The sequence below is a fragment of the Hipposideros armiger genome, unplaced genomic scaffold (genome assembly GCF_001890085.2).
Source record: "Hipposideros armiger isolate ML-2016 unplaced genomic scaffold, ASM189008v1 scaffold_61, whole genome shotgun sequence".
Taxonomy (NCBI): Eukaryota; Metazoa; Chordata; class Mammalia; order Chiroptera; family Hipposideridae; genus Hipposideros; species Hipposideros armiger.
Window position 1 is genome coordinate 3,835,794 of NW_017731411.1, and position 27,182 is coordinate 3,862,975.

At 40.8% G+C, this 27,182-nt stretch overlaps 1 protein-coding gene across 7 annotated transcripts in view; it reads right to left on the reverse strand.

Annotated features, from left to right (window-relative positions):
• The window catches only part of SPECC1 (sperm antigen with calponin homology and coiled-coil domains 1), a 276,466-nt gene that overhangs the window by 41,724 nt on the left and 207,560 nt on the right, over window positions 1-27,182 (reverse strand). For all 7 annotated transcript variants that reach the window (XM_019641539.1, XM_019641535.1, XM_019641540.1 and 4 more), the window contains 4 exons: window positions 25,638-25,738; window positions 22,624-22,705; window positions 19,480-19,636; window positions 14,855-14,957 (listed from right to left, as the gene is read on the reverse strand). In XM_019641539.1, the coding sequence (XP_019497084.1) occupies window positions 14,855-14,957; window positions 19,480-19,636; window positions 22,624-22,705; window positions 25,638-25,738 (443 nt within the window). The remainder of the gene's footprint in view (window positions 1-14,854; window positions 14,958-19,479; window positions 19,637-22,623; window positions 22,706-25,637; window positions 25,739-27,182) is intronic.

Here is a 27,182-nt window from a genome sequence, read left to right on the forward strand (position 1 = left end):
AGTGAATTGTACACTTAAAAAATGGTTAAGATGGTAAATTTTGCTACATATATTATACCACAATTAAAGATTAAAAAAATTGAAATAATACAAAAAATATGATAGCAGAAATGAAACATTTAATAGACTTTGGAAAATTAAGTTAAGGAAGTGTCTCAGAAAACAAAACTGCAAAACAAAGAGACGGAAAAAGTTGAAAAGGGATATAACTAGGGGACTAGGCTAAGAGGAGTTTCAGGAAAGAAAACAGAAGAAGAAATTATCAAAGAAATAAGTTAAGAAAATTAGGTCATGAGTTGCCTTACTGAAAAGGTGTAGTGAGTGCCCAGCATGATAGAAAGAAAAAAAGATACTCACCAAGACACACACCCTGAAATTTTAGAATGCTGTAACAACCAGAAGCTCCTACAAGCTTCTGGGGGCAAAAAACATTACATACAGAGGATTGAAATTATTTTGTTTTCACTGCAACACTGGAAACTAAAAGGCAATAGGGCAATGCCTACAAAATTATGAAGGAAAATATTTTATGACCTAAAATTTTATATCCAACGAAACTATCAAGCGTCAGGGTAAAATAAGGATGCAAAGTCCTAAAATTTTACCTTCCATGAGTCCTTTCTCAGGAAGATACTAGAGGAACCAAAACAAGAAAAGGAAAGTAAAGAAAAGAATAGGACATGAAACACAGAGGATCAAAAAAAGAGAGACGGGGCCGGCCGAGTGGCGTGATGGTTAAGAACTGGCTTGGGACGCCAGAGGGCCCCGGTTTGGATCCCACATATGAGGGCCAGTGACACTGTCCTCTACAGATAAGATGCTGAACAACAGCTCAACCTGGAGCTGGGTTGCCTTGGGTCACAGGCGACGGCGTAGGCTGCAGCCCCTGTGGCAGTGGGTTGCCATGGGCTACTGTATGTAGCCAGCAGCCAGCGTGAGCAGCCAGCAGCCGCAGTGAGCGGCTGTCCAGAAGCTGTCGACCCGATCTGCCTCGCCCGGGAAGAGCACAATGATGGTGCCAACTTGGGCCAGTGAAGCGACGTCCTGCACAACTAGATTGAAGAACAAAACGACAGCAACTTGTCTGTTCCCCTTCCCCCAGTTCCCCAGCACTGTTCCCATCCCCTGAATTCCCCAATAAAAATCTTTAAAAAAAAAAAAAAGAGAGAGACAAAGATATTCTAGTGAAGGGAGACCTCAGTTTGACAGCTGTGCACGAGCACAGAGGGCAAGCCATGTCGGAGGTCAGGCACTCCAGGAGAGGCTTCTTCAAGGTGAGACTGGTAGAATCCCTGACATGTATGATGTGTGGAGATATTTCATAAGGGTCTGTGATTGAATTAGTGATACGTGCCTAGCATGTGCCAGAAATCCAGACTCTCAGAAGGAAAGCAGGTGTTCAGCAGAAATGACAGTATTTGCACCACCTGTTTAGGCACAGTGAGCCTTTCTTATCTGTTCTGGGAATGGTGGGAACCATTCCAGAAATCCAAGTTACCAGATGTCAGTCAAGGGCCAACCTTGCAGACAGTTTTTGTGAGGATAGCCATCTCAGGCCTGTTACAGTCATTCTTTTCTGCACACGGCTGCCAACAGCATCTCGGTTCTGTATTGTAATCTTTCTTTCAGTTCTGTTTCCAAAACTCCTGAGAAGAGGCTGATTGGCTCAGCTCAGATTGGGTGCCCTCCCTTGGACCAATCAGCAGTGATCAGGGTGATCATGGTTGCTTCTTTGTCAACTATATACATTAGATGAAGGTGGGAGAGGTTCCACCCCATTTGCCGTGTAAACAATTTCAGTGGTATCTATACCCTTTAATTTGATTTTTTTTCAGAAAATCATTTTTATCACTCAGTTTCAGACATGCATGCACACACAACTGAGAATGGGAAAGGGGGCGCCTAAGCATGCTGGCTCATGAGATAAAACCAACTGGAAATGTGGACTGCCCAGAGTTGATTTTATGTCTACCACAACTTATTTTCCAAATAAATTCTACTTGTTTCAGAATGTAAGACAATACCTGGTGCCATTTAAAAGGTCTACACAAATCACTGTGTTTCATTAACAGATGCAGAAACCAAGACACTGGGCGAAAAAAGGCCTCAAGAGAGTAGAAAATGACACTGATTTTCTATTGAGAATCTATCTTTATAATGCGGTCAGGAAAAGAACAACTTTAAGGACCATAAATAAATCAATGCATTTTCATCACATGAGTTGTGCATGTAGCCCTCAAGAGACCTGTCTCAAAAAAGAAAACAACTAGAGCCCCAAATGGACTGATACTGCTTGCTATTGGCCAAGCACGTGTTAGTACTTGTCTGCGGGAACTCGGAGACAGAAAAACAGAACTTGCTGGGCAACGTGGGTGTTCTTTCCAGATGCAAAATAAGATTTGTTTTGAACAATACAAAAACTGCTTTTTTTCTCTAACAGAGAAGAATACGTAGCTCCTGACTAATAGGTTAAAAACAGGTTCAAAGATAATTTATTTGTGCCTTGGTGAGGGCACAGCTATGTCCTGCTAACTGAACTCTTGCAATACAATTTTGGAAACTGAACAGATTCAGATAAATTTTCAAGTAAGTCTCTTGCTATATGAACACTTTTTCTTGCTGAGGTGCAAGAAACAAACATGATTTGAATAACAGGAGATATTTGTGTACATCTTTATCTAAGGGAGGAGTTAGCTTCTGTTGCTACTTTACTGGCCAGACAGTAAAGTTTGGTTTTATAGGTCATACAGCCAAAACGTCTCTGCTTCAACTACTTGACTCTGCAGTTGTATTGGGTCATCGGGAAAGTAATGACGTATTTTTCCGTTTTTCAATACAAAAACATGTCATGACTTTCCCGACGACCCAAAAGTATAAAAGCAGCTACAGGCAATATGTAAATGATAGGGTGTGACTGTGTTCCAAAAAAACTTTACTTATAAAAATGTATGATGGGCTAGATTTGCCTCCTGAACCATGGTTGGCTAAACTCTGATCTGAGTCGAGACTTATTAATACTTTCTAACTATGAATTTGTGTACTCTGGACATTTCATATAAATAGAATCACATAATATGTGGCCTGCATTTGGCTTTCCTTTAAAAAAGATGCAATTAAAAAAATATTTTTGTTAAAAATTTACATGTTCATTGTAGAAAATGAAAAATACAAAGGAAAGCATGAATAAATTTTAGTTACTCATCCAGAGATAACCACTTAGTTAACATTTGTATAAATATCTTTTTACAGAATTGGAATCACAATATATAGACTTTTATTTTATTTATTTTTAAAGATTTTATTGGGGAATTGGGGGAGGGAACAGCATTGGGGCATCAGGGAAGGGGAACAGATAAGCTGCTGTCCTTTTGTTCTTTAGTCTAATTGTGGAGGACGTTGCTTTACTGGCCCATGTTGTTATTGTGATCATTGCGCTCTTCCTGGCTGAGGCAGATCAGTCGCTGGCCTCTGGACGGCCGCTCACAACAGCTCACAGCAGCTGGATGCTCATGCTGGCTGCCAGTCACTCAAGGTAGCCCCACGACAGCCCAGCTCCAGGTCGAGCTGTTGTTCACCATCTTAGCTGTAGAGGCCACAGCATCACTGGCCCATGTGGGATCCAAAGCCGTGGCCCTGATGCTCAGAGCTCGCGCTCCCAAGCCAACTCTTTCTTAACCGATGAGCCACTTGGCCGGTCCTATACAGACTTTTAAAATCTAACTTTTGACTTAATGTAGTGTACACACTTTTTCTAGTTCCTTTAAATATATTTGCACAAAGCATGATTTTTTTTAGCTTGATTCCCGTATTGTTAGAAATCTGTATCATTTCCAGTTCTTTTAAATAATTTTAAATAAATAAAACTATAATAAATTTGGTTTAAATTATGTCTTCATAGGCATTCATGAATATTTTCTTGAAATACCTAGAAACATATTTTTGTGTTAAAGGGCTCACTCATTTTTGAGATTCCTAACACACACCGCTAAACTTACCTTCTAAAGGGTGGTATTCATGTACACTCCCACCAATGGTGGAGTAGAATTCTCATTTTGACTATTTCATCATTAAAAAAAAAATCTGGGCTGGCCAAGTGGTACACTGGTTAAGAGCTGGCTTGGAGGGCCGGCTGATATTGCGTTGGTTAAGAACTGGCTTGGGACGCCAGAGGGCCCCGGTTTGGATCCCACATATGAGGGCCAGTGACGCTGCCCTCTGCAGCTAAGATGGTGAACGGCAGCTTGACCTGGGGCTGGGCTGCTGTAGGTCACCGGCGACGGCGTAGGCTGCAGTCCCCTGCTGCAGTAGGCTGCCATAAGCTACCGTGTGTAGCCGGCAGCCAGTGTGAGCAGCCAGCAGCTGCTGTGAGTGGCAGTCTAGAGGCCGGCGACTGATCTGCCTCGCCCAGGAAGAGTGCAATGTTGGTGCCAACTTGGGCCAGTGAAGCAACGTCCTCCACAACTAGACTGAAGAACAAAAGGACAGCAACTTGTCTATTCCTTCTCCCCTGATTCCCCAGCGCTGTTCCCCTCCCCCAATTCCCCAAAAAAATCTTAAAAAAAAAAAAAAAAAGAGTTGGCTCGGAAGCGCCACCTCTTAGCAGCAGGGTCACGTTCAGATCCCACATGAAGGCCAGTGACGCTGTGCCCTCTACGGCTAAGATGGTGAACAACAGCTCGACCTGGAGCTGGGCTGCGGAGAGTCACCGGTGATGACATAGGCTGCAGCAGAGCTGCAGTGGGCTGCCGTGAGTGGCTGGCAGCCAGCGTGAGCCGCGGAGAACGGCTGTCCAATAGCAGGTGACCAATCTGCTTCACCCGGGAAGAGCGCAATGATAATACCAACATGGGCCAGTGAAGCAACGTCCTGCACAACTAAACTAAAGAACAAAAAGACAACTTGTCTGTTCCCCTTCCTTGATTCCCCAATGTTGTTCCCCTCCCCCCAATTCCCCCAAAAAATCTTAAAAAAAAAAAATCTCCCAATATGGCAAGCAAAGAAGTGGCGGCCAGGTGGCTCAGGTGGTTAGAGCACATGCTCTTAATAAGAAGGTTGCCGGTTCGACTTCCGCATGGGATGGTGGGCGGTGTCCCCTGCAACCTGAGTACCGTGTCTCAGAGGTACTAGACTGAAAATGGCGACTGCCTTTGGAGCTGAACTGCGACCTCCACAACTAAGATTGAAGGACAACAACTTTATTTGGAGCTGATGGGTCCTGGCAAAAACACACCGTTCCCCAATAAAGTTAAAAAAAAAAGGTGACATCTATGGCCTTAAGGCTGCTGTGGTCAGTCTAAATGCAGGACACTATTTAAAAAAAAAAAAAGAAAAGAAATGGCATCTTATTTTTTTCACTTGTATTTCTTTGATTACAAGTGAGATTGAACAATTTTAATGCTTAGTTTAAAAAACAACTTTAATATTTTTGGATATTTATAACTATCTGTAATGCCTGTGGGTGATTAAAAAAACATTTTAATTTACACAGAATTCACTACAATGAGCTCAAGAATCTAGAGCCACAGATGGCTGTCAGAGCCTGTGCTACAGAGAAGATATCCAAAACTGTAGAAGGCAGGATTATCACTTTAAGCTCCTTGGAGACAAATGAGAATGCAACAGATCCCAAGTGTGAAGGTGTGCCGACTCCAGATGCTGTCACTCTCCAGCTGGGACATGCAAAAGCCAGGTTACCATCACTCTTTTTGTGCTTGAACGCTCCCCCGCCCCGAAACCTTGAGTCCCATTCTCGTTTGAAATAAAACCATGATCCAAATGTTCAACTCTCTAGTCTTGTCCCAACCCACTCTGTACCTTGCCCAACATTGTCCCCAGCCACACAGGCCTCGTTCCAACCCTCCATCACGTAAGTTCCTTTGTGTCCCAACCTCTTGCGCTAGCTGTTCCCTGTGCCTGGTACTCCTTCCTCCCTGTCTCCACAGAGCTGGCTCTTCCTGTCATTCTGCTCCAAGTGTACACAGCAGCTTCTCAGAAAGGCCTTCCCCACTAAGGGTGCCCTCAGTCACCACTGCACCCTCCTGCTTAATTCCTGCAAGGCCCTTGGGCCTAGTCCCCTGCCCTGCTCTTTTCTTTCTCTTTTGTCTGTTCCTGTACCCTTGACCCACCTGCTTCCTGGAGGTCTACACCTGGCTGCTGAGCACAGTATCCAGCAGCTCTTCAGTATATATTTGTTAAGTGTATGTATGTATGCATGAATAAAATTAGTTTGGTGACTGCACCCCAACCTTGAACTAAAACTAGTTTGGTCGCTCCACAATCAACTCACCTAATTGACGGTCTGGGTCAGGGTTGGAAGTATCCCTAAGATGTTCCCCTAGATACCTCCCTGAATCAGAACTGTTGGGAGCCCCCTCCTGACACTGATGGCCTCAGCCTCATGCAGCACTGCTCTTAAGGAGACAGTCACACCCGGTTCTTATCACTGTTGTCTCCAGCCTCACCCAGGTTCCCAACCAGTGCTCTGCATCTTGATTCCTCTGGCCTCAGTGCTTATGAAATAAAATGATCAAGTCCTCAAACTTTGATTCAGCCTTGGTTAAAATAGGAGATAAAATGTGAATCACAATACTATGTGCTGGGATGAATTGGGAAGAAAAAAATCTTGTTGACAATTAAATTTTCTTACTAAATTACCTTACCTAAATTATCTTACTAAGGGAAAGATAAGAAGAGATGGCTAGAGGACATTTATATACCAGTGACTACAGAAGCTCTGTGAGGAAAAACACTCATCAGGAAGGGCAAAGGTCTTATTTGAGTTTAAACTATGGAGCTTCTGTTACTTGTCACAAGTCACAGTTAGTCTGTTTAGAGTTTCCTGAGAAGGAGTAAGGAGCTCCCTGGACTATTCAACACAATTTTTTGGTTTAATCTTTCAGGAATGATGCCTTTAACTATGAAGCATACTTATGGCAACAAAGCTTGTAAAACAGGTTTGTTAAAGGAAATAGCATTTATTTACTAACATATAGACTATGTTACAAGAAAATCAATGTGCACTTAAGTGGTAAATGAACACAAGCATCTTGAGATAAATAGCCCATTGTTCTCCCTATATATAGATGTGTGTGTGGTGTAGGACTTTTATGTTTATCAAAAAGCTCCAGAATCACTAAGTCTAGCCTTGCAGAATGTTTGAAATAAGCAGTTCCTCTAGCACAGCAGCGCCCCCTTTATCTGCAGTTTTGCTTTCCATGGTTTCCGTTACCCACAGCCAGCCATGGTCCAAAAATACTATAGAAAACTCCAGAAATAAACAATTCATAAGTTTTAAATCACACACCATTCTGAGTAGCAAAATATCTTGTGCTCGTGCTCTTTCCTGCCTAGAACCTGAATCATCCCTTTGCCTGGTGTATCCACACGGTATAACCTGCCAGTCCCTTAATCACTTAGTAGCCCTCTCAGTTAACAGATCTACTTGTGGGGACCCAGGCCCAGACCCTAGGCTAAGAACCCCGCCCAGAGGAATGAAAGAAACTTCTGCTTCAGCAAAAATTAACAAAGTATCTTGTCAAGAGAATAGGAAAAGGTAAGCTAGGTATGCTTTATAGCTTGCTTGTTAGGGAAAAGATAAGCTAGGTATGCTTTATAGATTGCTTGTTAGGGAAAAGATAAGTTAGGTATGTTGTTAGGAAAAGGTAATTAAGTCCTGATTTATAGTTCGTTAGAAGAAAATAAACTTGCCAAGTTTTATGGCTAGCTAGAAGATAAGTTAACTCTGTTTGTTAAAATTTTTTCTTCTTTTTACTAATAAACGGTTTTTTTTGCTTCTGTATCCAGCTTCAGCTATAAATTCCCCACCCGCCAGCACTTGGGGCCGGTCTCTCTTTTTTTTTTAATGAGATGGACACCAAGCTTGGTAAATAAAGCCTTTGGAACGAAAACTCTTTGTCTCAGTTCTTGTTAACGACCTGCTCCCCAACATACTCACTTGGTATCGCAGTGCTTGAGTTCAAGTCACCTTCATTTTACTTAATAATGGCCCCAAAGTGCAAGAGTAGTGATGTTGGCAATTCGGATATGCCAAAGGGAAGCCATAAAGTGCTTCCTTTAAGTGAAAAGGTAAAAGTTCTCAACTTAATTAGGCATTTTATCATCTTACATCATCACAAGAAGGGTGAGTACAATAGAATTAGATATTTTGAGACCAGATTCATATAACTTTTATTACTATACACTGTTATAATTTTCTACTTTGTTATTGCTAGTAATCTACTGTGCTTAATTTAAAAATTAAACTTATCATAAGTATGAATGTATAGGAAAAACACAGGATATACAGAGTTTGGTACTACCTGCAGTTTCAGACATCTGCTGGGGGGTCTTTGAACATATCCTTGTGGATAAGGGGGGGACACTGTAAACTCAACCCCAACTATGGAATCTCCTTCTCCGTGGTGTCTGTGGACCAACTGGGACTTTCTAGCACTAACACTTTAGTGCTGAGGTCCTGCCAATACCCAGGAGATGCCATGGGGGACACTCTGCAGTTTTGAAGTTGACGTTGACATGGGCCATGCTGCAGGGTCCTTGTCATTTCTCTCCCTGTCCTCATGCCCTCAGATCTCAGCTAGGCTAAGGATGGTCACTGCTTGGCTGCCTTCCCTTAGCTGAGGGACACTGGCCTGTAACACACACTGATGAATAGGTGGAATTAGCTCTGAATCTCTGCAAAGTCCTGGTACCTCCCAGGAAGCATGACTAGGTGGGGCCACTGCTTACCTCTGCAGGTGGCACCTTGGCTGTGTGCCTAGGGCCTGCCGTTTCTGGACTATGTGGCCCCACCAGTGCTTCAGTTAAGGTCACAGGGCAAATTTAAAAGGGCGAGTTTGGGGGCCGGCCGAGTGGCGCGATGGTTAAGAACTGGCTTGGGACACCAGAGGGCCCCGTGTTCGGATCCCACATATGAGGGCCAGTGACACTGCCCTCCACAGCTAAGATGCTGAACAACAGCTCAACCTGGAGTTGGGCTGCCGTGAGTCGCTGGCGACGGTGGCGTAGGCTGCAGCCCCTGCTGCAGTGGGTTGCCATGGGCTACCCTATGTAGCCAGCAGCCAGTGTGAGTGGCCAGCAGCCGCAGTGAGCGGCTGTCCAGAAGCCAGCAACTGATCTGCCTCACCCGGGAAGAGCGCAATGATGGTGCCAACTTGGGCCAGTGAAGCAACGTCCTCCACAATTAGACTGAAGAACAAAAGGACAGCAACTTGTCTGTTCCCCTTCCCCTAATTCCCCAGCACTGTTCCCATCCCCCCAATTCCCCAATAAAAATCTTAAAAAAAAAAGGGGGGGGGGCGAGTTTAGCCAACACCCTGAGTGAATTTCGAAGCTTGGAAGTGGATTCTTCCCCAGAGCCTCTATCTAGGTGGGAATACCATTCAGCTGACACTTTCATTTCAGCCTGCAGGACCCCGAGCTGAGAGCCAGGAGGGACTCTGACCTATAAGAACTGTGAGCTTAAGCAGGTATTTATTGTTTTAAGTCAATGAGTCTGTGGTAATTTACTACACAGAAAACAAAACAAAACAAAAAAACACTAAGATAGTGACTTAAGATGAAAGCAATAAAAAATACTTGACCATTTACAGCCAAACTATTTTTAAATTAGTTTCCTATAAGAGTAAACTTGGGTATCATTTTACATATTTCTTTCTCCTATAATACTGCTCTAACGTTCTAATTTTGACACTTGAAATTGGAGGCCTTTACAATTTTAAAACTCAGCCTGTTAAATCTTGCTATAAGCTATGGATTCCAGCTTTGAAAAACTAGGTGAGATGTTCGGTAATCCCTACCTCTGTTCTTGACCAAATAAATCAGTGGGTCACATAGTCCAGAAACAGCAGGCCCTAGGCACACAGCCAAGGTGCCACCTGCAGAGGTATGCAGTGGCCCCACCTAGTCATGCTTCCTGGGAATTACCAGGACTTTGCAGAGATTTGGAGCTAATTCCACCCATTTATCAGGGTGTGTTACAGCCCAGCATCCCTCAGCTAAGGGAAGGCAGGAGGCCAGGCAAAGTGACCATCCTTGCTAGTTGAGATCTGAGGGCATGAGGACAGGGAGAGAAATGAAAAGGACCCTACAGCAGCGCACTTATTGTTGTCAACTTCAAAACTTTCAGAGCGTCCTCCAAGGCGTCTCCTGGGTATTGGAAGGACCTCAGCACTAAAGCATTAATGATAGACAGCTGAGGTTTCCTGTCAGCCAGGGACCGCCTCAGCTCCTTCTCACGTGCTTCCTCCAACTCCAAACCCACCAACAGTGCCCTGAGTCCTTTTTATACTTCAGAGAAAACTCTCAAATTTTAATGGGTTCATGTGTTAGGTCTGCCCAGATAATTTCCCTTTTGCTATATGCAGGGAGGAAATTATACAAGGGGGAGGGTCACTTGGAGTTTCTTAGAATTCTGCCTATCACATCCACCATCTTGGCTTTCTGCCCTTTCAGAACCCTCACTGGTATTTACATTCGAGATGGAAATTTCTCTGTTCTAACCCCAAATAGGAACTATAAGCAGACAAGAAGGGGAGATGTAGGGGTTCCAGGGGTCAGGTCTACCCCGGTTTGGGATATAGCTAACAGGCATTTAACAAGCATCAAGCTTGGGACTGAGTGTAATTTGCAGAGCCTTCCTGGAAATCTGGCTTTTTCCAAAAAAGATCCAATGAAATCAGTTGAGCAGCATGTCTGGAAGGGTCTCCTCTGTGACGAGCGGCACCCAGTGCGCCCTCACTCATAGTGAGTGCATGCTTATGTTTTCACGTGATCTAACCCTCAAGACACCAGAAAGCTGAACAAGGACTCAGTTATGTGGGTCTGGCCTGCTATTCTAACTCTTCTGCACTGCTAAATTGGAGAGGCCACCTTGTGTTACTTAAATTCCAACCGATACAGTTGCTAAAGTGATAGTCTCCTTATTCTGATCTTCCAAGCCTAGCACTTGGTGTGCAATAAACCTTGATGAAAACACAAAAGTCTTCAACTCCTTTAAGTGAGGTGAGCTATCGCTCAAATGTCACCTTCTCTACCTTTGCATTAAAATTGTATCTGTACACCCAATATTCCCAGATCCTGCTTTATTTTTCTCCATAGTACATACCACCTTCTAATACAGTACATATTTTACATTTTTATTTTAATTAATTGACACAACCCATGAGAATGTAAATTCCATGAGAGCAGAGATTTTGTCTGTTTCCTTCAATGCTGATTTCCCAGCACCTGAAATATTTATTATCTCACACTGAATAAGCCCCTCAATAAAAATTTGTCAATTTAATATACAGGGAGTTTTGACACAACCTATCACACTATATATTGGTGGGTAAAAAGAAAATTATTTTAAGTAGAAATGCACATGGCTACTGGTTTTCAAAAAGACTGTGAACCATTTGAATTTTCTACAATTTATTTTTGGGTTCCTAAGTCTGAGAGAATAAGATTTAGAAGGCTTATGAGGCATCTTAGACAAACAGGTCTACACAGAGGATATTTTGTGAACAGAGGATAGGTCAGATACATACGATTTTTATTTCTCTCTAAATTTACAGATTTAACAATGAATTAAAAGTACTCTTCAGGTAAAATGAATTTTGGGTTTCATCAGACATAAAACGCTTTCAAAAACTAGTTTAATTGGGCCGGCTGAGTGGCGCATTGGTTAAGAGTTGGCTTGGGATGCCAGCTCTGAGCAGCAGGGCCCCAGTTCAGATTCCACATTAGGACCAGTGATGCTGCGCCCTCTATAGCTAAGATGGTTAACAACTGCTCGACCTGGAGCTGGGCTGCTGTTAAGTCGCTGGTGATGGCATAGGCTGCAGTGAAGCTGCAGCGGGCTGCCATAAGCTACCGTGAGTGGCTGGCAGCCAGTGTGAGCAGCCATCCAGTGGTCGGCAACCGATCTGCCTCACCCGGGAAGAGGGCAATGATAATACCAACATGGGCCAGTGAAGCGACGTCCTCCACAACTAGACTGAAGAACAAAAGGACAGCAACTTGTCTATTCCCCTTCCCCGATTCCCCAACGCTGTTCCCCTCCCCCAATTCCCCAATAAAAATTAAAAAAAAAACTAGTTTAATTAAGATATTCACGAAACAAAACAAAAAACTCATGACAGCTGGAAATATTCTGTTAGACTAGAAATATCTTACCATATAACCCCTCCCTGCAATATAATTATAACATTATATGTTAAAGGGCCAATTCCTCCTGGAAATTTTAATTGCCTTTTCCTACCTATTCTAACACTTCTCTCAATCCATTTCTGTGAGGTGGGGAAATGACAGTGCAGTCAGCCATCAGTGGTCCTAAGTGGCTCAGCCACAGCCAAGACTTCTTTCCTGGCCGACTGCTCTTTCTCATCTTCAATTTTCTGTTACCATTGCTGCTTTCTTTACCCTAACACCTCCTAGAATCAGCTTTCTCTTGGTGGCATGGCAGGCATGCCGAGGGATGTTGTTATTGTGATGGCCTCCCTTTTGGGATGGCTTCACCCCTTAGAATGGGACTAAGTAAGGAGAAGGGAGTAGGATTTGGCAACTTTAAAGAGGGTGTCTATTTAATGAGCAAGGTAAAATAATCCAACTTCTAGAATAAAACACAGAAAAATATTTTCATGACCTTGAAATAGACAAAAATTTCTTAAACAAGATACAAAAATCACTAATCATTACAGAAGAGACTGATAAATTAGACTTAAGATTAACAATTTTGTTCAACAAAAAAGCAAAAATTCAAGCCACCCTGGGAGATACTTGCAATAATACATCTATTTGACAAAGGACTTATAACCGGAACATATAAAGAACTCCTGAAAGCAATAAGGAAAAGAAAGACAACCTGATTTTAATGCACAAAAGACCTGAGCAAGCACATCCCCAAAGAGACTACCCAAAAGTCCAAGCAGCATATGAAAAGGTGCTCAACCTCCTTAGCCAGCAGAGAAATGCAAATCACAAAAATGAGCTACCACTACACACTCATCCACTCATCTGATGACCAGAAAGTAAAAAGACTGACAACACTAAGTATTGGTGAGAATGTACAGAAATAGCTCTCTCATACATTGCTGTTGGGAGGTAAACTATACAACTGCTTCAGAAACCTGTTTGGCACTATCTACTATACTCAAATATATGCATATCTCATAGCCCAGTAAGTCCCTCAGCTATAGATCCAGAAGGAATGAGCACGTGTTCCAAAAGACATGAGCAAGAACATACCAGCATTTTTTATAATAGCCTCAGCCTGGAAATAACCCATCTGTCCATAAATAATAGAATGGATAAATAAATAATGGTAGGATCACATAATTGGTTACTAAATGGTGAAGAAAATGAACAAACTACAGCTACAGGCAACATGATATGGATAAATCTATAGGTTTTTATGTACATAGATAAAACTAAAGCTATACGCAACAAGCTATATGTAAATCTTAATACTGTGTGAAAAAAGCCAGATGCAAATATTAGTTTTTTACTCCATTTTGTAAAGTTCAAATGAAGGCAAAACTAATATAGCATTTAAGGATGCATATTTTTGTAGAAAACTATAAGGAAAATGGAGGATAACAGTTATTGTAGAGCATAGGGAGGGGTTATGATTAGAAAGGTTTGGGGCGGGCTTTTCGAGTGGCTCAGTTGGTTAAGAGTGTGAGCTCTGAGCAACAGGGACTCCGGTTCGATTCCCACATGGGACAGTGAGCTGTGCCCAAACTGAGCTGCCAACAGGTAGCAGGATGGCTCAGCTAGTGAGAACATGTGCTCCTAACAACAAGGTTAGTTTCGACTCCCACATGGGATGGTGGGCTCTGCCCACCCGCAACTAAGATTAAACACAGTACCTTGAGCTGAGCTGCCACAAGCTGCTGACAGGCGGCTGGATTGCTCAGTGGTTAGAGCGAGTGCTCTTAACAATAAGGTTGCTGGTTCAACTCCCACATGGGATGGTGGGCTGCACCCTCCACAACTAAGATTGAACACGGCACCTTGAGCTGAGAGGCCGGGAGCTGCCAAAGGGCGGCCGGATGGCGACTGGATTTGGAGCTGAGCTAGCTGCACCCTCCACAACTAAGATTGAAGAACAATAACTTGGCTGGTCCCCTTCCCCAATTCCCCAACAAAATCTTTAAAAAAAAAAAAAAAGAAAAGAAAAAAGAAAGGTGTGGGAGACCTGGCAGAGCTCTATTTCTGGATGTGAGTAGTGACTGCATGGGTTTTCACTTCATAATTCATGAAACTAATTTATATTTGATGCACTTTTATCTTTGTGTATGATATTCATAATGAAAAAGCTTGAACTTATTATGTCAGGTATTACTTCCTTGTCTAACTTTTCACAGAAAACAAATACTGTCCTGGTAAACTGAAACTCCTAACTAAATACAAACAACTCTTAAAAGTAAGAGTCATTCTGAAGGCTCAGCTCTGTGGAATGTTTATGTGAATTAGGAAAAGGTACCCTCTTTGGGAAGAGAATTCAGCAAAAGCTATCTCCTTAGGCTGAAGCAGCCTGTTGGGTAAACTGCTTGGGGAGTTTACATCTCCTCTACGCAAAGAATAGGTAGCCCTTCCCACAGGAGATGCAGGTCCACACCTAGGCATGTGGTTTGTTGGAGTGCAGACTGGCTATCAGTCCCAGTTGCCTCTTTGTCTGGGTGGTACCTCTGTGCAGCACACAGATAGCAAACTGCCTGCCAGCCCTGCCTAGGAAAATAGAAAGATGACAATAACATGCACATTGGCCCAGACAAGCACGCGAAAATACAGAACACATACAGGACAACTACTGCCCAGAGCTGGTTGGACACTGGCTGACATAGTCACTTACCGCATAACCTTCTGTCTTCTTCTGGCACCATTTTAGTAGAGCATTGCGCTTGGAGCCGCCATATTCCCGGGCCAAGGCAGCCAGAGGGTCTCTCCTTTCCACACTAGTTAGAAAGAAGGGCACACAGTAAAGAGAAGGTGCTAATTTTTACAACACTCAAATATATAAGAAATAAATAACTAGATTAGAAAAGCAAAAGTCTAGGTCATTCCAGTGAGGCTGTAAGGAATAATAACTAAATCAGTCACATTAACAATACATTTTTATGATGTCTCATGGTATAAAAGAAAAATAAAATTATATTTCCTAGATATCAGAGGTTTAGGGAGAGGTTTTATTTTTTAAATCCATCTGTTGCTCTGTCCATCTTGCCTTTTATTTATTTACTTAAGTATCATTTTAATTAAAGACACCTATAGAAAAAAACACTATGTTTCAAGGCTACGTCTATATCTACATATCATATAAAAGGTAGGTCGGAAGGGCATTTTAAAAACATCAGATTGGCTGCTTATGGGGAGGTGATGGGACTGGAGGTGAAAGGTGAAAATGACTCAAAAGAAGGGCTTTGCACACTCCAAAGGTGATACTCACACTTCTCAGTTCATGACACATTAACTCAATTCTGAGAGCCCAAAGGAAGTGATTTTACTTAATACCATGCCATTCCAAGAGTAAGAGTTTAAGTGCCCCACCCTCCGTTTTCTATAAACATCTATGTTCATTTTTATGCTATCTAAAATTATCCAAATACTAAAAAGGGGTTTAAGATCAAACAGTTTCCTCTATGATGGATGTCATGAAATGCAAATTACATTCCTATTACATTGTGAACAGTACTATTTCCCTGCCCCTTGTATAAGAGTGCAGGCATAGAGCAAAATGGACAGAGGGCGAGAACCTCTGGAGTATCAATTGTAGCAGGCAATAATTCATAGTAACAGGATTTACTCCTAGATGTATATATCTCATCAGGGCACAAATACAAGAATGTCTGCAACAGCTTTTTACAATAGCAAAAATTGGAAAAAAACAAATGTACATCATCAGGAAAATGGATAAACCATGGTATATTTATACAACAGAATACTATGTAGCAGTACAAACTAATGAATTACAGATGTATACAATAACTTGCATGAAAAGCAGGAACAATTTTTAATTTAAAAAACTCACAATGTTTCCACGTATACAAAATTTTAAATATGCAATTTAAATAATATATTATTTGGGTAAACAAAACACATGGTGAAACTGAAGAAAAACAAGTAAAGACATATATAAAATTCAGAATGGTGGTGACCTTGGAGGGGGGCAAGGGAGGGGTATGGAGGTGATGTAAATGGAAGGAGCTGATAGGAAATTTCAAAGGTAATAACAATTTTCTCTTCCTTAAACTGGAAGGTGGGGTATCCAGGTAGATCTCCATTTTGTTAATATTCTTTATACCTTACACATATTTTATTATTATTGTTTTTATCCATCTAATACTAAATAAAAATGTTTTAAATGAATTAAAAAGGAGTAATAGAATGATTCTAGACCTTAGCAATCTGAATCTATGTAGAGAAATTTTAAGAAAAACTGTACTTGAATGAAAATGTTTCTTGTATAATCTGATGGCTGCTTTTCCTTGTCTCTGGCATATGTGTAAACTCAATCCCATGAACTTCTGTAGTCAGAGTCGCTGTTAACTATGAAGTTATGATGACTTTGCCTGTGTTTACCATGCCTAGTCTTATTTCATTTCTTAGAGCTGAATTTCTAGACCTGACAAATTAGGGAAGACTGAAATGAAGCTTTGGAAAAGAGTTTCTGTATAAATGGATGACTAAAACATTTACCAAACAGTTTTCTTTAAAAAAAAAAAAAATAGAGCTAACTAGATATGATTGCAAAAAAATAAAGAATAATAATAGGATGAGAACTTCCAAAGTAATTTCTATCCTGTCATTGATTTGTCTCAATAACATGAATATAAAATAAATAAATTAATTTCACAAATTTAAGCTTTTATGATTAAGAGTACAACATAAATAGCATATTAATATACACATAGCCTTTTGTATGCATTTTTGGCATAAAGAAAAGAGCAATTTCAGAAGAGCACTAATTTTGATCCTTAAAACCTGTTTTAATTATTTAAATCTCTTGCACATAAACAAGACTGACATGCAATATCTTGGGCTTTAAATGAAACCTCTGTATGATATGACTTCATCTATTTGGTTTCAAATATAGGCTACACCCAAAGATCTGACAAGAGCTGAACTTATTCAAACATCTACAAAATCCTCTTACAATACTCCATAATGGTAGCTGTGATGTCTGTGAAAAAGCCATTTTTCCTAAAGTAGCCAATTCTGTATACTCATCTATCTACCTATTCATCAGTAATTACTGAGTGAAATGCTAAGTGTGTTGCACAACACAAGGGGTTGAGAATATCAAAATGTAAGATGAAGTTCTTACTGCCTACTAAGTTTTGGCCTAAATCAGGGCAAAGCCATGTATGCTATGCAACAGTGAACTAAATACCCAAATGAAGGTAAGATATGAAAGGTGAAGAAAGGGAAGGTCTACCAGGGTAATCAGCTAAAACCTCATGGGAGGTTTGCTCTCGAAGGAGAAGTGGTATTTAGGAGTATGAAAGGACAAAAGGAAGACAATTCAGGCCAGAACCTTGTAAGCAGTCAGACACGCTTGCCTTATGTTGCAAAAGCAGGGAATAAAACAGGCTTTGATGGAGTGAAGGGCTGGGACATTCTGGCAGGTGAGCTGGGGTGGGCCCAAGTTGTGGAGTATCTAGAAGACTGGGCTAAGAAGTGTGCACCAAAGTGTGGATAATACATTCACAGGAGATTTCTGGGAGGGTCTGCACAGGATGCACTCAGTGTTTTGGAAGACTGACTCAACATGGAGGAGCAGGCAAGTGACTGGAGGGTGACGAAGTAATTGAAAGAGATTCCCTGTGGCCTGGGTGACCAGGAGCATTAAAAAGGGAGGAGATGGCAGAGGTGTGACAGCAAAGACAGGTCCTGGCAGTCTCTGTCCTTTCCATCTCCCTCTCCATCCTTCACATCACTGCTGAAGTACTGTCTAAACACTGATTTTGAAATGTTTCTCCAATCCTTACATGCTACTGTTTACTGTACCACTACCACTACTCAAAAATATATATATATTCCATAATCTTAATGGTTCCCTACTGCTTTACCAAAATGAGTTCAAACCTCTTACCTTGGCAATGAAGACCACTTGCAATATGGCTCCAACCTGCCTTTCCAGCTGTGAAATTTTAACCATCTATCTACCTCCCAGCCAACACTGACTATACATATGTCAGAGTCTCTGTCCTCATAAACCCCACAGCCTTACCAAACTAAACCACCCACAGTTCCCTGAACATTGTGCCAGACCTCATGATGAGACCTTCAGGCCCCCTGGCAAAAATGCCACTTCCATGGGCCAGCCGAGTGGCTCAGTTGGTTAAGAGCGTGAGCTCTGAGCAACAGGGTCGCTGGTTCGATTCCCACATGGGCCAGTGAGCTGCGATCGAGCTGAGCTGCCGCTGAGCTGGTAGAGTGCGTGCTCTTAGCAGCAAGGTTGCGGGTTCGACACCTGTATGGGATGGTGGGCTGCGCAACCCCCCCCCCCAACTAAGATTGAACACGGATAGGCAGCCGCATGGCTCAGTGTGCAACAACGTTGCTGGTTCGACTCCCGCGGGGAATGGTGGACTACACCCCCACCCCCCTCTCTCCCGTAACTAGGTTGAAAGCGGCGACTGGACTTAGAGCTGAGCTTGCACCCTCCACAACTAAGACTGAAGGACAACAACTTGACTTGGAGCTGATGGGTCCTGGGAAAACACAATGTTCCCCTTCCCCAGTTACCCAGCACTGTTTCCGTCCCCAATTCCCCAATAAAAATCTTAAAAAAAAAAAAAAATGCCGGGCTGGCCGAGTGGCGCGTTGGTTAGGAGTTGGCTTGGGACACCAGCTCCGAGCAGCATGGTCCCAGTTAGGATCCCACATGTGGGCCAGTGACACTGCGCCCTCTACAGCTAAGATGGTGAACAATAGCTCGACCTGGAGCTGGGCTGCCGTGAGTTGCAGCCAACGGCGTAGGCTGCAGTGGGGCTGGCCGGCAGCTGGCGTGAGCTGCCATGAGCCACCGTGAGCGGCCATCCATCCAATGGCCAGTGAGCGACTGCCTCAGCCAGGAAGAGCGCAATGATAATACCAACATGGGCCAGTGAAGCAACGTCCTCCACAACTAGACTGAAGAACAAAAGGACAGCAACTTGTCTGTTCCCCTCCCCCAATTCCCCAATAAAATCTTTAAAAAAAAATGCCACTTCCTTTCTCCACACTTCTTGATCCAATCAACAGGCACCCAAATACTCTGCTTATACTTCTTTTTCAGTACCCCTTTATTTCACTTTGCACAGTACTTCTGTCCAGTGCCTTCCTCTCTTGTTGAAGGCAGGTACTGTGTCTTAATTATTTTCATTCAGGAAATATTTGTAGAAGTAAATTGACTGTATGGGATAAAACAGAAGGAAGGATACAAGGTTATCAGTCCAGTGCTTTTCTGATTTATCACTGTTGAAAACATGATACCTGAGTTTGCTTTGTGGTTTCAGGCCCCCAGTAGAAGCGCTCAGCAGTCTAGTGTTCCCGAAGCTCAGAGAGGGTGGTCTGCTCAGTGACTCAAGAGAGGGACTCTTACGGAGATAAGGGTCTGGTTTCAGGTCCTCAGCCCTTCCCTTTAGAAGATCTGTGTGAACAACAACATAATTTGACTGGTCATCACGCTTTTTCGCTCAAGTACAATACAATTTTCATTTTATGTTCTAATACAAATAGATAATATATATATATATATATAGGTATAGTTTGTGGATTAAAATGCATGGTGCATTTAGGGGCATGGTGTTTTCTAGAAAGGATTCTCCAGGCAGGGCTGACTACATAATTCAAAGGAACTAATGCCGAAAATTATTATGAATTTCAAGATGGCACCAGATCACTGAACCCAAGTCGTTCTGAAGAGCCCTGTGCCAACTGCCCAACCTGCATGCCCACGAAGCCAGCCCAGTCCTCAAGTCAAGTACTTTGTTTTTATCGATGGGCATCTGAGAGAGAGCTGGCAGGAAGATGCCTAATGTGATTATCAGGTCACAGATGGCAGCAGGCAAAAGTGGGGAACCAAGAATGATAACTATTTTACAAGAGAAAATGCTATTCCAAACATAGGCCCTGGCTCACTAAAAATAATTAAAAATAATTCTTTCAAGGCTCCTCTCTGCTGTCATATTAGTCTGAGTCAAAACAGGTAATGCAACAGCTTGGATCCTCCAGAAGATGTTTCTTAATGGACTACAAAAGTATCGAATGGGAGAAAATGGGTAGATTGTCTAGTTTGCATTCACAGAGGGAGCAGGAGCTCAGAGAATTAAGTGATTAAGTCTCTTGCTCAATGTCACACAACAGGTCGACAGGCTGAGCCCAGTCACATCCTGGGATACCATAAATAGTCATAAAAGAAAACAATACTTTTACAGCTAATAGCCACCAATTATGGGTAGTAAAATTGAGAGTGAGGCTAATTAGCTTGGAAGGGCAGAGAAAAACAGTGTTTACATCACTAAAAAGAACAACAAAAACAGTGCATTAATCCCATTCTGCAGCTTCTGATGACCTCAATGTTGGCAAGGCGAGTCTGAAAGCAAGCAATTTTCACCGTGTAAATAGAATCATCCAGTAGACAGGTGCCTGGTGGGGCAAAGCTGGTGGTGTCCACAATGAACTATTTACTTCAGGGCAATAGCTATTGTGGTCTCAGCTCAGTGTTTACCTTGTCAATTAAAAGAATAGTTTCTCTATACAAAAGGAACTTTTTTTTTTCCAAGAAGAGAAGTGTCTCCCTTTATTTTACAGCATGCCCCTTTTTATAGTTGACCATTATCTCATCAGTAACTGTGTTTTTTACAAAAGGAACTTTTAAAGCTGGAGGAACAGAGAAGACACAAGTATTATGCCCAAAAGCTCACTTATTACACTTGAAAATGATTACAATAAATTTTATGATAGGTATTTTACCACAATTAAAAAAGAAAAAGCTCGCTTAGATGCACAGTGCTATGCATATATATAATCAAGTTATTCCCTCTTTTACACTATAGAGTACGTGTGGAGAACACAAATCAGGCAGGTTTTCAATACTCTGTTTTGACCTTCCCTCCATTTTTACTAAAGTGTCACTAGAGAACGACCTGGTCTAGGGACTTGCTTAACCCTGCTTTGTTTTTTCTTATTCTCCTGACCTTAGACACCCACTGGTCTTTGGACACCATTTCCTTCTTCCTAAAGGTCATTACTATGACTTGAAGTCCTTTGTAAACCTTTATTTATGAAGCTGCTAATCAGAGCAATCAGCAGCCTCATGGCAAAAAGGCCACAGGGAAGAAAGAATCAGGAAAAATCCTACCCTGGTCCCAGAGCTTTTTAAAATCAGCGTGGCCATTGTAAATCATTTAGTCTCTTTAGTGCATGAATCTGTCACATGTAAACTACAGGGAATAGGCCCACATAATCTTTAAGCTCTCAGTGTCAGTGTTCATCTAAGTCTAAAATCCTTATTAATTCCATGAAAAAGATAACAAAATTTGGAAGGGAAAAAATTAAAGTAGTAAGGTAAAAAAAATTTATAATCAAAGAGTGACACTTCTCACAGAAACTATTTTAAGAATAAACTTGACACTGTTTGACCATAATCTAAAAGGAGTTCAGTGGGAATTTCTTTTTAATCACACCAAGTTATATAAAGTTTGTCTTATACTTAAAAACAAAGGACTTCTATCTATGCATGCAATCTAGATTTTTGGCTTTCTCTCCCTTCTTATAGGCACCAGTAAATAATCATTTGGTGTTTTTTATCTTTTTTGTTTCATCGTGACAGTGACCACACAGACATACACATAAATCACTGAGGAATGTATTCTGGACGATCCTAACATTCTAATGTTTCTTTGTTTTGGCATGTGAACTGTGGATAAGGTGACAACAGCCAAGACTTCTACAGCGCTCACTTAACCCCAGGCCATGTCCACTCAACCCTGGAAGCAATCCTGTGAGGTAGACACCATTATTTCTGTTTTAGAGCTGAGGGAACCACAGTACAGAGGGTAGAATAACTGGGCCAAAGCCAGACTGCAGGTGGCAGTGCCAAGATTCAAATCCAAGCAGTTCCCTCCTTAACCACTCCTTTCATTAGCTTTCAGCACAGGAGCAAAAAATGTGACACTGTGAGGGCTGCATATTACAACGACCACTTCATCATAAAGATGTGAATTTTAAAAATATATGTATAACAACAGGAAGAGGATTACACTCAAAGACAAAGATATCTCAAAACAGGCATATTTTAGGAGTTATAGAATTAACAGATCTTCAGAATTGGATATGACTTTTTTTCTTAAAATACTTTTAAAGATTTTAAGATAGTCTCCTGAGATTCAGGAAAAAACAAACAAAAAACCCCCCAAAGTTTAACGTTTCTCCCCAACACATGCACACTGAGAAGTGCAACTAGCAGGAGATGGTTAGGATCTAATGTGCATAATAACATACATTTAGAGTCTGAAATCGATTGGAATAAATGCCACTGATTATTTTTCTAAGCTTAGTTTCATGCAAAGAAAAGACGAAAAGTTAACCCCACAAAAAAGTAAGTCAAAGTACTTCATATTTAAGGTGATTTACCTGAGAGGGGAAGGTCAGGAAGATCCAAGCGCTGAGTCGCTCCTTTGCTGGCTGGCCGAACACTGGTGTAAGTTGAATGCCTCTAAAAAACCAAAGGGCACACCAGCATAGGTGACTTTGTGACATCAGGTCCAGCACAAACAAGTGTGCATGTGTGAATGTACAACAGTTCTCAGGCTCCTTAGAGCTTTTAAAGCCACTAATTTATTTATATAGATAATAAACTCAACTGGCACAATCCTCAAAAGGAACAGAAAGGACATATAGTGAAAAGAAAGTTACCCTTTCACTCCCATCTCCCAGTGTTTTTCCAGGAGGGTAATCATTATTAATCAGCTTTATGAGTATCTTCCTGGAATATTCTATGTATAGTCAAGGATATGTGTAAAAATACTGGTTTTTCCTGGTAATATTCATGTACACATACAGGTACATGAAAAGATATTCAACATCACTAATCATCAGGAAAATGTAAACCAAAACTACAATGAGATATCATCTCACACCTGTCAGGATTGTCATTAGAAAATAACAACAACAACAATACAACCCCAGAAAATAACAAGTATTGGTGAGGATGTGGAAAAATTGGAACCCTTGTACACTGTTGGTGGGTATGTAAAATGGTGTAGTCACTATGAAAAACAGTAGGGAGGTTCCACAAAAATTTAAAAATAGAACACCAGTATGACCCAGCAATCCCACTCCTGGGTATTTATCCAAAAGAACTGAACACAGGATCTTGAAGAGATACCTGCATGGCCATGTTCACTGCAGCATTATTCACAAGAGCCAAGAGATGGAAACAATCTGAATATCCATCAACAGATGCATGAATAAAGAAAATGTGGCATTTACACACAATGAAATATTTTTAGTCTTAAGAAAGAAGCAATCCTGTCACTTGCTACGATATGGATGAACCTGTAGAATGTTATTTGTAAAAAAAGTTTCACTGTATAGTTTTTGTAATAAGTTTAATCTAAAACACCTAAATGCCCATCAATAGAGTAGTTAAATAAATCACTACATATGATGTAGCCTTAAAATGAACTATTTCTCCAAATGCTGACATTTAAAGATGTCTCTGATATATTCCTTCATTCATTCAACCAATATTTACTGAGCTTCTACTACATGTCTCTGTGTTAGCCACTGTTCTAGACAACAAATATAATAGCAAGCAAAACAGATAAAAATCCCTGCCCTCATGGATTACATTACAATGAAAAAGTGAAAGAAAACAGTGTCTGAATAATATATAGTGTGATTCAATTTATAAAACTTTCTCTCCTTTCACACACACACACACACACACACACACACACCTTTATGATACAGAAAAATATCTATAAGGATACACAATAAGCCTTAGACAGTGGTTATATCTGGGGTTAAGAAGCAAGGGAGATTTTGAACTTTTTCCTTTTTAAACTGAAATTTTTCAGAAAAGATAATTTAAAAATCAACACAATACTCCAAAAGTCAACCATCAGTAGAATAGATACACTGTGGTATATTTCTACAAAGGAACACTATACAGCAATGAAAAAGAACAAATTGATACAACAATATGAATAAATGAATCTCACAGATTAAATAATGTTGAGCAAACCAGTCCAGTCACAAAAGATACTTTATGATCCTACTTAAATGAAGTCCAAAATGACACAAAACTAACCTACAGTAATAGAGTCAGAATAATGGTTACTCCTAAGGGGTTATATATTGGGGATGGCATGAGAGGGCCTTTTGAGCTGATGGAAATGCCATCTTGGTTTTGGTTGCACAGGTGTATACAGATGGAAACATTCAAGTGACATATTTAAGAGGTGTGTACTTTACTGTACATGAGTTACAGCCAGTTGTGTGCTGCAGCTGGTGTGTCCCTGCTTGTAAATAAGGGCCTAAATAAATAAATAAATAAATAAATAAGGGCCAATTGCTAAATCTTCAGGAATTTTGCAAGCTAACTGATAAACACAGCCACTATTAAAATTGAACTTATTAAAAGCAAAAGTAATAAATACTCAAAACTCACTGCTTCCTAATTATTTTACTACAGTTTACTATGGAGGTAATTCATACCTACTGTCTCTGTACTGTAGAAATGCTATATAATGCACATCTCAACTCCATGTTCACTGATGTCATGGAGATAGCTTGAAATAAACAATGGTGGGAGTATTTACACCACAGAAACTGGCAAACTACAAATCAGGGTCCCCCCCCCCCGCAAAGAGCCAGTTGTTAAATATTTACAGCAAACTAGTATTTATAGCTCAATAAATATAAGTAAAAATGAAGCATGACCTGTTTCTGCTTTATTAAATAAATTTGATTATTATAAAATAAATAATTGTTTTATTTGGTTTTACATATAAGGCAGTGGAAGATACCTTTAAGGGCAAAACAGTAAACTTAAGAGATTCCCAAACAATATACACAGCTACAAAGGACACCAGAAAATGACACTTATTAATAACAACATCAATCTCAGGAGAAGCAATATGCAGAATATTATTAATAACATCAAAGCCCTGGTCTTACAAAATGCCAAGAAGCTTTCATCTAAAACCTTCAGAAGACGGTGAAGGTAACAGGTTGCATCCAATGAACTTGAAGAATTTATAAGTTGTAAACATTCTCTCTCTCTGGGGGTATTTTTTTAAAAAAACAATTCTTTGAGAAAAACATCTAATTCAATGTGCATTTCTAGGAAAAATTACAATCTTCGTTTAACTGATAACTTCAAAAGTGTCATCTTGTGGGAAACAACGAAAGTTACTAAAATTGTATGAAGTTTACAGTGTTTACTCTTCTGGATCTTCATTAGGCATCAAAGTGTAATTTTTAATCAAAGTTGAACTATTTTAGGTTTATTAAAAATGGTGTTCGATGTGCCTCAAAAAGTAAATTAGTGGGTTTTCACTTCCCTTTGTGCTTGTGTAGAGGACACTGTTATAACATGGTGACACTGACCCCATCCATACATGCAAGGCTCTTCTGATTACCTGCATTGGAGAAACCGCTACAGCAGGGGCAGTCCTCACTGGTATGCCACTCAGGGGGCTTCTGGGGGCCTTATGAACAGGAATATTCTGTCCAGCTCCACCTGCCAAGAAAAGAGACGGGAACATTTATATGTTCAGTTTACAATAGTAAGTGACATTTGTTACTTTTTTGGTGACTAAAAAAGTATCCTGTGATGCTTTAAAGTGTTACATTTACCCAGCTACCTATGGCAATAAAGAACAGGAAAATTCTTTTTTTTTTTTCTTATTTTTTTCCCCGTATGCTGTACTTTACATCCCATGAATATATATACACCAGGGGTACAAAAAACATGTATACACATTTTAAGAGATGTTATCTATGTATTCCTTTTTGAAGTTGAATTGGGTTACTGTAGCAATGTGTACTATGACATTCACTCAAAAGATTTTTGTTAATCAAATGAATGCTGGTGTCAACATGCAACAGGCAGGACAGTGAAATAAAATGACGGAAGCACGACTCATTCGAGGAGCGTTAAGATCATTTTGAAGTGGCATTTGAAATTCGAGAACATTCTCCTGATTTAACACTCCTTGACTTCTACCTATGGGGGACCTTAAAGGATGTGGTGTACCGTAGAAAACTGGCTACACTGGTGGTACTTTGGGAAGAAATTGAAATGGCATACCTCATGAAACAAGTGGACACTTTGGTCAACGTTGCTCAAGCAGTAGTTCACTATAATCAGAAGTGTCTGGATGCTGATAGTAACCACTTTGAGCACCTCTTGTTTATTTGTTTATTTATTAAAAAAAATTTTTTTTAGCTGAGCCATCCTGCTACCTGTTGGCAACTCAGCTCAGGCCTGGAATCGAACCAGTGACCCTGTTGCTCAGAGCACACACTCTTGAGTGAGCTCTTAACCAACTGAGCCACTCAGCTGGCCCCATTGAGCACCTCTTGTAATTGCAGAAGTCAAAGGTGACTTGTATTCATCTTTCATTATTGGTAAATATTGAGTATTACAATTTTAATACAGCTTTTTCCTTTCTTAAAATGTGTATACATTTTTTTGGCACCTTCTGTGTGTATGTGTGTGTGTGTGTGTGTGTATTTAATTATAGTTGACATTCAGTATTATTCTACTACAGCTTCAGGTGTACAGTGCAGTGGTCAGGCATCTACACAATCGATGAAGTGATCCTACCAATAAGTCCAGTACCCATCTGGTACCCTACATAATCTTACAACATTATTGATTATATTCCCCATACAGTATTTCACATCCCATTGACTATATTGTGACTACCAATTTGTACTTTCTAATCCCTTTACCTTCTCCTCCACCCTCCAACTCCTCTCCAATCTAGCAACCATCAGTTGTTGTTTTTTTCCCCTGTATCTTGAGTCTATTTCTGTTTTGTTTGCTCGTTTAGTCTAAGGAACAGGAAAATTCTTACACAAACCATCATTGTTAATTCATTTCCTATCTTCATAGACTGAATGTAGTCACTAGAATTCCATATTTTTCAATATTTGTAGTCTAATCTTAATCTAAATTA